This window comes from Salvelinus sp. IW2-2015, unplaced genomic scaffold (genome assembly GCF_002910315.2).
Source record: "Salvelinus sp. IW2-2015 unplaced genomic scaffold, ASM291031v2 Un_scaffold467, whole genome shotgun sequence".
NCBI lineage: Eukaryota > Metazoa > Chordata > Actinopteri > Salmoniformes > Salmonidae > Salvelinus > Salvelinus sp. IW2-2015.
The window spans coordinates 802,304-814,567 of NW_019942558.1; the positions used below are offsets into that span (position 1 = coordinate 802,304).

The 12,264-nt window shown below is 41.7% G+C and overlaps 1 protein-coding gene across 1 annotated transcript in view; it reads left to right on the forward strand.

The window, feature by feature from the left end:
* Positions 1 to 5,399, forward strand: part of LOC112068372 (zinc finger protein 271-like) — a 53,318-nt gene extending 47,919 nt beyond the window's left edge. Inside the window, exon 7 of the mRNA XM_070438120.1 lies at positions 2,417 to 5,399. Coding sequence (XP_070294221.1) covers positions 2,417 to 3,219 — 803 coding nt within the window. The 3' untranslated portion in view covers positions 3,220 to 5,399. The remainder of the gene's footprint in view (positions 1 to 2,416) is intronic.
* Positions 5,400 to 12,264: the final 6,865 nt, after the last annotated feature.

Consider the following 12,264-nt stretch of genomic DNA (forward strand, 5'->3'; position numbering starts at 1 on the left):
ATTTTTTTGAGCAGTGTATATACAGTGGGGCAAAAAAGTATTTAGTCAGCCACCAATTGTGCAAGTTCTCCCACTTAAAAAGATGAGAGAGGCCTGTAATTTTCATCATAGGTACACTTCAACTATGACAGACAAAATGAGGGGGAAAAATCCAGAAAATCACATTGTAGGATTTTTAATTTATTTATTTGCAAATTATGGTGGAAAATAAGTATTTGGTCACCTACAAACAAGCAAGATTTCTGGCTCTCACAGACCTGTAACTTCTTCTTTAAGAGGCTCCTCTGTCCTCCACTCCTTACCTGTATTAATGGCACCTGTGAATGCTGCCATGGGATGGCAATGTTTCAAATAAACCTAGCTTGTGTATCACTATCACTTGCTATCACCAGATATACTTTAAGAAATGAGGATATTGGAAACTCCTTTCGATTCGTATTAATAGCTTAAAGAAAAGAACATTGGCATGAATTACCCTCTGTGAACAAGAAGCACAACATTACAAATATTTTCAGAGATGTGAGATAATTAACTTGCTCTCTGTAATAACGTATAGCTTTTGAATCGTAACATTACGTACTTTCAAGTAAAATAGGCATGTTTCTCGACTCATACCCTGACTTTAAAAAGGGATTTAGTGAGAGATAGTTCAGGAACTGCGTGTCCTAGCATGACAATGTGAACGCAATTGGTCGACAGTCTCTAGGACGGGCGTTATATACGCTTTGACATTTTCTGTTGTAGTTTTTATTTGAAAACGTTCTTGCAACATTGTTTAAAATATTCTGGTATAGTTTCCCGCGCCAGTGAGTTTGGGACAGACACAGCTGTCGGCTATTTGTGCAAGGAATAAGAAGTAATCAGGTATTTTATGATATTTCCACTGGATCAGAGCATTACATCTTTCCCTTTTATGCCGAGTGGTTATCGAAAGGGCGAGAGCTGGAAATATTTGACAAATACTTTGAGGAACTATTGTCATTCGCAATTGATTTTGATTAGACTTTGTTTACTTGCTGTTTGAGGTGAAGAAAAATTACTTTGAGAAGCTCCACAACTCATTAGTGGTGGTGCGTTAAGACAATCATAAATACTATCAGACATCCCCAAATGGGCACAGTTATAGGCCTACATTTGCGCGCAGGCCATGTAGACTAGTCCTACTCCTATCAAATCAAAATGTATTTGTCACGTGCCCCAAATACAACAGGTGAAGACCTTACATTGAAATGCTGACTTACAGGCTCTAACCAACAGTGCCATTTCTAAGTTTAAAAAATGAACTCGAACTATGTAACATTTAGTGGCTCCTTATGTTACGCTGGGAAAACAGTTTTCATGGGCACAGAAATCCTAAATCATTTCAGAGTTTGCTGAATCCAATGGTTCTAACCGAGAGTCACCTTAACTTTATAGACAACACCCAAATGGATACTGTCATTAACGCGGTTCTTCAATAATTACACATAATWCTTAATACTGTAGCTGTTTAGTTAGTCACATGTTCAGCTGATCCATGAAATCATTTTCTGAATGACAGTCACATGACAAACATCACGACATGCAACAATAACCAAAATGCTTCTTCATTCATTACTCTGGTAAAGACAGTTCTGCTGTGCTCCACGTTGGATCCAACATCCCTAACAAATTGATGTTTATAATGTGTTATTGTCTGCTTGATTTACAGTAGGGTCTCGTTAGTCTGTTTGGACACAGAGATACTTAGCTCATAAGCAACCTGGAAATGGAGGCTATATTTGCTGTCAGCCTATGAGAACTCCCCTGAGTTTTCCCCCACGGTGGGGGAACTAGTGAATAGACACAGAGCTTAATGTGAGTTTCCTTGAGTAGCACTCCTGATCTTGCGCTGATAGTGCGCTGTAATATTCAGAATACATTGTGGAAAACTAAAATCTTCGCTCACCATTTTTGCTCCAACCAGATATACTACATCCATAACTAGTGGTTTCCTCATTACCAGATATACTACATCCATAACTAGTGGTTTCATCATTACCAGATATACTACATCCATAACTAGCGGTTTCCTCATTAGCAGGGAGGAGTTTCTGCAACCAAATTGTGTGTACTTTGCCCTCATGCCGCAATTTTAGCAAACACAGAAAGTGGCCTATATTGGAAACCAAAAGTCGTCTGGCACACTGCTTAGAGTTTCAACAACATGAATAACTAATTTCTAGCCTACAATCATCGATGTTACTACTATTGTGAAATCAAGACAAAATATGACTATTTTTGCTAACTTGACTGTCTTAATTGTCAAATTTAACAGACGTCAATTGTTGTACAACTTCATGGGTATGCTCTGGGCATCACCTTTTACCTCAAATAAACAGTGGACTTCTGCTGTTGTGGGCCTTTAACCATCTGTCTGACTTTGTCGTTCACACAGGAGAGACACGGGACTATCGTGGATCCTCTTGGGAGGCTCAACAACATCATGATTCTGACGAGGCAGAGAAGAGTCTCTCCAGATCAGAACTCCTCAAGAAACACCAGCAGAGACCCACAGGGAAGAAATCTCACTGCTGCTCTGACTGTGGGAAAAGATTAAACTCTTCATCAGACCTTAAAATACATCAAAGAATTCACACTGGAGAGAAACCTTACGGCTGTGATCAGTGTGGGAAGAGTTTTTCTCAGCTAAAAACCCTGAACTCACACCAGAGAATACACACTGGAGAGAAACCTTTTGGCTGTAATCAATGTGAGAAGAGTTTTATTTGGCTGCAAACCCTGAAAACACACCAGAGAATACACACTGGAGAGAAACCTTACGGCTGTGATCAATGTGAGAAGAGTTTTACTCAGCTAAACAACCTGATAGTACACCAGAGAACACACACAGGAGAGAAACCTTATAGCTGTGATCAATGTGGGAAGAGTTTTTCTACATCTAGCTATCTAACTATACACCAGAGAATACACACTGGAGAGAAACCTTTTGGCTGTGATCACTGTGGGAAGAGTTTTATTTGGCTACAATCCCTGAAATCACACCAGAGAATACACACTGGAGAGAAACCTTTTGGCTGTGATCAATGTGAGAAGAGTTTTACTCAGCTAAACAGCCTGATAGCACACCAAAGAACACACACAGGAGAGAATCCGTGCTGTGATCAATGTGGGAAGAGATACTCTGATAAAAGATCTCTGATTAAACATCAGAAAATACATGAAATCGTTGTTTCATGATATCAATGAAATAATGTTACAATGTAGAATGTTTTTAATATTGTGGAAGTATTTTAATAATGTCACAATATAGAATGTTTTTAATATTGTAGAAGGAGTATTTTAATGAATGTCAGAATGTAGAACCATAAATATTTGCCACCTGTTCAATTGATTTTAGTCTCAGGGGAAAAATCCTGGCTTCTTAATTGAAAGAGTACTATTTATGAGATTCAACAAAAAGTGACTAACAAAAATAGAGTTGTGTTACATTTACCACATTGGTGACCACTTGAATCAAAATGCAACTCTTCAATGTTTAGGTTTTCAATATATCCCAAACTGTTTCTGCATATTGGTTATTGATTTGGACACGTTAACACTATGTGTTGACATTGCGCTATTCTCACCTAGCAAAATGTAATTAAAAAGACGTTGAAAAGAAGACTATGCCCGACGTCCAATATATGTTCGGTTGTAGTTGAAAATGAAATTTGAAAAGACGTATTTTCGGGTCATTTTTTTCAATGATTTGAAAACAACTTAATTTCAACTTACTTGCAGCCTATACACATGGACGCAGTATAATAAATTGGTCTATAATCAATTTTATTAACAATCCTACATCACTCCAGTATTTATTTACAACATTCAAGTGCTAATTGTCTTTATTCCACTACTGAAGAAGCTCAAATCACCTCATATTTCAAACATTCAGCCTGACAAAAGATACATGTTTTATTATTCCATGCCTCACCACTAAGTTAATTATTGCCCATACATATTAACAAAGGGGTGTACATTTGGTTTTGGTATTTCATATTTACAATTCATGTAACATTTAGTAATCATTATTTATGCAACCAACTGACAATTTTGGGGTACAATTATATTGACATTGATCCCTGATATTCTAAAAGCAGGATAACATTCTCAGATGTGCCAACACAAATGTACTAGAGCATGACATTGGGGACTGGTCCCCGATCCAACAACATGCCTATCGAGTGAACCCTGAAAAGAGAGAGAAGCTCCGCAGTGAGGTGGAAAGTTACTACGGATATCGCAGGAGTTTCCTCTTGAAATCAGACATGTCTGTGGTAAGGACAACTTGGTTGCTGATTGTCTCAAGGGTTGGCAGTCAATTTTTTTTAAACTGCACTGTTGGTTAGGGGCTTGTAAGTAAGCATTTCAATGTTAGGTCTACACATGTATTCAGCGCATGTGACTAATACAATTTGATTTGAGTTTTGTTTTGGCAAGTTCCAAAGGGACGAGAGTTCTAGAAGCTAGTGAGTTTTAGGATTCTATAGAAAGAAAATTGAGAAAATAATGATACGATTGTATTTTATTATTTAGAAATATGTATTTTTTCTTGTTTTTAGTTGTTGACAGTCAGTAGACACCATGTTTATATTGGTGAAGCATTGTAGTTGATTATAATGTGAAATGGAAGTTGTTTTCTGTTGGTGGTGGGCAAACTTGTCCAACAAAAATATAGAATATATTTGTTGTCTTAAGGGGGAAGTTGTTACAGTCTTTGGTTTTTTCATTTATGTTTTGAGGTTGGACTTTAGCACGTATAGCACGTATAGCTCGTTAGCACGTAGGACGCACTGATTGGTGTCACCTCGTTAGTCAGTATGTGTTACACCTGTGCTGCCTTGTACATCTCGTTAGTGGGAAGGTGTTTCACCTGAGCTGGTCCAGGTTCTATTTAAGAATGTCTGGCCCAGTGCTCCAGTTGTCTTGATAGATGTGGAGAGTCAACACCTTTAGTTGCGCCACCTTTTTGGTTTGCTTCCTGCCTTTAAGTTTGGTGTGGGTTTTTCTTTTGTTTGACTCTTCTTGGGCAGATTTAGTGGGTCTCATGGTGGGTGTCTTTTAGGCCCCAGTTGTTGTTACTAGTCAACTTTCAGTGGACACCCCCATAGTGTCTTTCAAAACCCCTCCTAAAAAACAAGATTTTATTTTTTGTTGGATATTGCATCCAATTAATATTTAAATCAATGGAATTTCTTTAGGGTGCTCATTAGTCTTTCAGTTGTTAGTCTTCTGTTTTTTTATCCTCTTTTGTTTGTTGTGTACTAAATATTTCAGTTTTTTCATTGGTTTTTATTTGTTTTTTCCTGTGAAGCCATTGTGTTGCATCCATGTCTGAAATGTGCTGTATAAATAAAGCTTGATTTGATTTGAACATACTGCAAAACAAATGAACCCAATGACTGACCGATCAACAGACTCTTGTGAAACAAATATGTGCAAAAGCAACTTATCTTGGTCCATCTTAGTATGAAAAACAGTATAAATTCAGTGTATCTTCCACTGTCAAAATAGTGCATGGTATGTAAGTTTAGTATAAAAAAATTGCATCTAATTATGCAAATCTGTATGTGGGGTTGTTTGAGAAGAATGGACAGGAATTCCCTGTTATGCAGAGACAGCTTCCACCCTACACCCCTAAAAAAGAGTCTCCCCATCAGCCAATACATTCGCATACACAGGATTTGTAGTACACAGAGTGACTATGACAAACAAGCCGACTGTCTGTCGGTAACCCCGCTGTTTCAGACAGCGGGGTTACCCAGAGGAATGGCTGCATGACGCAAGGGATCATTATAAAAATACAGTGATGGAAAAAGTAACCAATTCTCATACTTGAGTAAAAGTATAGATACCTTAATAGAAAGTTACTCAAGTCAAAGTCACCCAATAAAATACTACTTGAGTAAAAGTCTAAAAGCTATTTGGTTTTAAATATACTTAAGTATCAAAATTAAATGTCATTTCTAAAATATAATTCAAATCATTTCACATTCCTTATATTAAGCAAACCAGACGGCACCATTTTCTTGTTTTTACAATTTACGGATAGCCAGGGGCACACTCCAACACTCAGACATAGTTTACAAACGATGCATTTATGTTTAGTGAGTCAGCCAGATCAGAGGCAGTAGGGATGATCAGGGATGTTCTCTTGATAAGTGCGTGAATTGGACCATTTTCCTGTCCTGCTAAGCATTCTAAATGTAACGAGTAATTTGGGTTGTCTGAGAAAATATATGACATTAAAAATACAATATTGTTTTTAGGAATGTAGTGAAGTAAAAGATGTCCCAAAAAATTCAGAGTTCAAGTAACAGACATCTCAACATCAACTGTTCAGAGGAGACTGTGTGAATCAGGTATTTTTGGTTGAGTTGCTACAAATAAACCACTACTAAAGGACACCAATAAAAGAAGAGACTTGCTTGGGCCAAGAAACACAAGCAATGGACATTAGACTGGCAGAGATCTGTCTGGTCTGATGCGTCCAAATTTGAGATTTTGGTTCCAACCACTGTGTCTTCCTGAGATGCAGAGTAGGTAAACGGATGATCGCCACATGTGGTTCACACACACGTAGAATTGAAGGCACACTTAACCAGCATGGCTACCACAGCATTCTGAAGCGATACGCCATCCCATCTGGTTTGCGCTGTTTTTCAACAGGACAGTGACCCAAAACACACCTCTAGGCTGTGTAAGGGCTATTTGACCAAAAAGGGGAGTGATGGTGCTGCATCAGATGACCTGGCCTCCACAATCACCTGACCTCAACTCAATTGGGATGAGTTGGACCCCAGAGTGAAGGAAAAGCAGCCAACAAGTGCTCAACTCCTTCAAGACTGTTGGAAAAGTGTTCCTTGTGAAGCTGGTTGAGAGAATGCCAAGAGTGTGCAAAGCTGTCATCAAGGCAAAGAGTGGCTACTTTGAAGAATAAAAAATATATTTTGATTTGTTTAACACTTTTTATGGTTACTTCAGGATTCCATATGTGTTATTTCATAGTTTTGATGTCTTCACTATTACTCTACAATGTAGAAAATAGTAAAAATAAAGAAAAACCCTTAAATGAGTATGTGTGTCCATACTTTTGACTGGTGCTGTATATACTACCGTTCAAAAGTTTGGGGTCACTTTTAGAAAAATGTCCTTGTGTTTGAAAGAAAAGCTATTTTTTGTCCATTAAAATAACATCAGATTGATCAGTAATACAGTGTAGACATTGTTAATGTTGTAAATTACTATTGTAGCTGGAAACGGCAGATTTTTTATGGAATATCTACATAGGTATACAGAGGCACATTATCAGCAACCATCACTACTGTGTTCCAATGGCACATTGTGTTAGCTCCCCATTTTCTCTCCACTCTAAAGAATGGACTCTTGGAAAGCCCTTTTTTACTGACGAGAGCTTCTGGTCAGCGGGGTGGTGGCACTGGGATCCTCATCTCTCCCAAGTGGACATTCTCTCTTTCTCCCCTGACCCATCTGTCTATCGCCTCCTTTGAATTCCATGCTGTCACAGTTACCAGCCCTTTCAAGCTTAACATCCTTATCATTTATCGCCCCCCAGGTTCCCTTGGAGAGTTCATCAATGAGCTTGACGCCTTGATAAGTTCCTTTCCTGAGGATGGCTCACCTCTCACAGTTCTGGGTGACTTTAACCTCCCCACGTCTACCTTTGACTCATTCTCTCTGCCTCCTTCTTTCCACTCCTCTCCTCTTTTGACCTCACCCTCTCACCTTCCCCCCCTACTCACAAGGCAGGCAATACGCTTGACCTCATCTTTACTAGATGCTGTTCTTCCACTAATCTCATTGCAACTCCCCTCAAGTCTCCGACCACTACCTTGTATCCTTTTCCCTCTCGCTCTCATCCAACACTTCCCACACTGCCCCTACTCGGATGGTATCGCGCCATCCCAACCTTCGCTCTTCTCTCCCCGCTACTCTCTCCTCTTCCATCCTATCATCTTTCCCTCTGCTCAAACCTTCTCCAACCTATCTCCTGATTCTGCCTCCTCAACCCTCCTCTCCTCCCTTTCTGCATCCTTTAACTCTCTATGTCCCCTATCCTCCAGGCCGTCGGTCCTCCCCTCCTGCTCCGTGGCTCGACGACTCATTGCGAGCTCACAGAACAGGGCTCCGGGCAGCCGAGCGGAAATGGAGGAAAACTCGCCTCCCTGCGGACCTGGCATCCTTTCACTCCCTCCTCTCTACATTCTCCTCTTCTGTCTCTGCTGCTAAACCACTTTCTACCACTCTAAATTCCAAGCATCTGCCTCTAACCCTAGGAAGCTCTTTTCCACCTTCTCCTCCCTCCTGAATCTCCTCCCCCTCCCCCCTCTCTGCGGATGACTTCGTCAACCATTTTGAAAAGAAGGTCGACGACATCCGATCCTCGTTTGCTAAGTCAAACGACACCGCTGGTTCTGCTCACACTGCCCTACCCTGTGCTTTGACCTCTTTCTCCCCTCTCTCTCCAGATGAAATCTCGCGTCTTGTGACGGCCGGCCGCCCAACAACCTGCCCGCTTGACCCTATCCCCTCCTCTCTTCTCCAGGCCATTTCCGGAGACCTTCTCCCTTACCTCACCTCGCTCATCAACTCATCCTTGACCGCTGGCTACGTCCCTTCCGCCTTCAAGAGAGCGAGAGTTGCACCCCTGCTGAAAAAACCTACACTCGATCCCTCCGATGTCAACAACTACAGACCAGTATCCCTTCTTTCTTTTCTCTCCAAAACTCTTGAACGTGCCGTCCTGGCCAGCTCTCCTGCTATCTCTCTCAGAATGACCTTCTTGATCCAAATCAGTCAGGTTTCAAGACTAGTCATTCAACTGAGACTGCTCTTCTTCGTGTCACGGAGGCGCTCCGCACTGCTAAAGCTAACTCTCTCTCCTCTGCTCTCATCCTTCTAGACCTATCGGCTGCCTTTGATACAGTGAACCATCAGATCCTCCTCTCCACCCTCTCCGAGTTGGGCATCTCCGCGCGCGCCCACGCTTGGATTGCGTCCTACCTGACAGGTCGCTCCTACCAGGTGGCGTGGCGAGAATCTGTCTCCGCACCACGTGCTCTCACCACTGGTGTCCCCCAGGGCTCTGTTCTAGGCCCTCTCCTATTCTCGCTATACACCAAGTCACTTGGCTCTGTCATATCCTCACATGGTCTCTCCTATCATTGCTATGCAGATGACACACAATTAATCTTCTCCTTTCCCCTTCTGATAACCAGGTGGCGAATCGCATCTCTGCATGTCTGGCAGACATATCAGTGTGGATGACGGATCACCACCTCAAGCTGAACCTCGGCAAGACGGAGCTGCTCTTCTCCCGGGGAAGACTGCCCGTTCCATGATCTCGCCATCACGGTTGACAACTCCATTGTGTCCTCCTCCCAGAGTGCTAAGAACCTTGGCGTGATCCTGGACAACACGCTGTCGTTCTCAACTAACATCAAGGCGGTGACCCGTTCCTGTAGGTTCATGCTCTACAACATTCGCAGAGTACAACCCTGCCTCACACAGGAAGCGGCACAGGTCCTAATCCAGGCACTTGTCATCTCCCGTCTGGATTACTCAACTCGCTGTTGGCTGGGCTCCCTGCCTGTGCCATTAAACCCCTACAACTCATCCAGAACGCCGCAGCCCGTCTGGTGTTCAACCTTCCCAAGTTCTCTCACGTCACCCCGCTCCTACGCTCTCTCCACTGGCTTACAGTTGAAGCTCGCATCCGCTACAAGACCATGGTGCTTGCCTACGGAGCTGTGAGAACGGCACCTCCGTACCTTCAGGCTCTGATCAGGCCCTCACCCAAACAAGGGCACTGCGTTCACCACCACTTGGCCTGCTCGCCTCCCTACCTCTGAGGAAGTACAGCTCCGCTCAGCCAGTCAAAACTGTTCGCTGCTCTGGCACCCCAATGGTGGAACAAACTCCCCCACGACGCGCCAGGTCAGCGGAGTCAATCACCACCTTCCGGAAACACCTGAACACCACCTCTTTAAGGAATACCTAGGATAGGATAAAGTAATCCTTCTAACCCCCCCCTTAAAGAGTTAGATGCACTATTGTAAAGTGGTTGTTCCACTGGATATCATAAGGTGAATGCACCAACTTGTAAGTCGCTCTGGATAAGAGCGTCTGCTAAATGACTTAAATGTAATGTAAATGTTTTACCACAGAGAAAGTATGGTAACATCAAAAGGTTGGGGAATGGAACAATAATTCCCTTTCTCAACCAGTTGAAAGTGTCCATTGGTACTTAAAGAATATGATGTCAGATCATGGAAATGTTGTGCAATTTAAATGATTAAATATGAAACTATTTGTGAGAAGATTAAATGTGATTTTAGCTCCTAAATGAGAGAATTGTTAAGTAATTTTATGCTCACTCAATGGCCACACCCAAGTGAACAGACATTGGTTGGAGAGGGATGAAAAACACCCTTCTCTTCCCCAGTATAAAGCCCCCGTGACCCAATTCACGTTAGACTAAGCAAACCGAGGTGTGAGCTGTGGTTGCGAATGGTTGAACGACTACTCTAACAAGATTTACATGAGACCAGATCACGTGGAGTTGACGATCACCATGCTGGAATGGTGAATTTCGACTAGATCAGCCAGAATACAGCACGAGCTGATTATGGCAACTTGGTAAGAACTTTGAACTTTGAAAGAGGCACTGAGTTTGAAGGTAGGCCTTGAAATAGATCCAAAGGTACACCTCCAATTGACTCAAATGATGTAAATTAATTGTTGGAAAAATTACTTGTGTCATGCACAAAGTAGATGTCCTAACCGACTTGCCAAACCTATAGATTGTTGACAAAACATTTGTGGAGTGGTTGAAAAACGAGTTTTAATGACTCTAACCTAAGTGTATGTAAACTTCCGACTTCAACTGTATATTCTGTGTGATTATTTAGGTATTTAGTAAATAAATAATTAAGCCAATTTGTGTATTGCTGATTCAACTTGTTAGCCAGGGTTCGTGCAGATAACCAAGTACTTTACGACAATCAGAATGAGACTGAATACGGTGACGATTAATAATTGACTGCTATTGCTATTAAAGATCTACAGATCTTTAAGAGAGTGGATTCGGGAGATAACCGCTCTATATCCGTGGTGCCCCAGGTTATTAATGGTTTAATTGTTGCATGGTTTAATTCAATCACGTAATCAATTAAACGTTAGGTCATCTATTTGATAAAATAGCATCATAGTCAGAGACACGACAGAGGTGAGAGGTCACACATGGTTTAGATGGTAAATATTTAGTGGTTCATAGCTGTTCATCACATAAGCAAAAGGGAATACGTTCCTTCATCTATGTTTATTTACATTAGAGCACATTGTCCAGATATTGGTGTAATTTCTCACCCTTTTGGCTATATTTACATTTGACATTTTAGTCATTTAGCAGACGCTCTTATCCAGAGCGACTTACAGTAGAGTGCATACATTTTATAACATTTTTTTTTTTTTTTTACATACTGAGACAAGGATATCCCTACCGGCCAAACCCTCCCTAACCCGGACGACGCTATGCCAATTGTGCGTCGCCCCACGGATCTCCCGGTTGCGGCCGGCTGCGATAGAGCCTGGGCGCGAACCCAGAGACTCTGGTGGCGCAGCTAGCACTGCGATGCAGTGCCCTAGACCACTGCGCCACCCGGGAGATATATGAAAATACATTTCCCCTCAGGCACACACATTTGTTCTTTCTTATTATGAAGGTAATTTGTGTCAAATGTACTTTTCCACACTCATTCACACCATCTCTTTATATTGCTTATGCATATTCAGTAGCCTGACTGCGTCAAAGGCCCATCCTGGTAGATCTGAACCTAATGCAGCTTGGAGTGATCGGATGACAGAAGTCACATTTAGGTGCCAGGTGTAACTGAGGCCATAGATGCTCCATATCCATTACTTTGAGTGTTTTATATAATATGACTAAATGTGTTTATTTCTGTGTTGCAGGGGCAGTCAAGAAATGGAATGGCAAGGCCACAGAACATGACATAAGCAGAGCTGTGGGAGACCACCTCAAGCCCCTGGTAGAGCCGGGGGTGGTTTACCACTCCACCACGCCTTCAGCAGGCTTGAAAAGTTAGATTGATCTGTTTGTTTTAGTTTTCAGTAGTTGAATCCTTTGACTTACTGTTGATTACAACAAATGCACTGGGTTGGTTGAAAAGTGATACTAAACTTACATAACATGCACTATTTTGA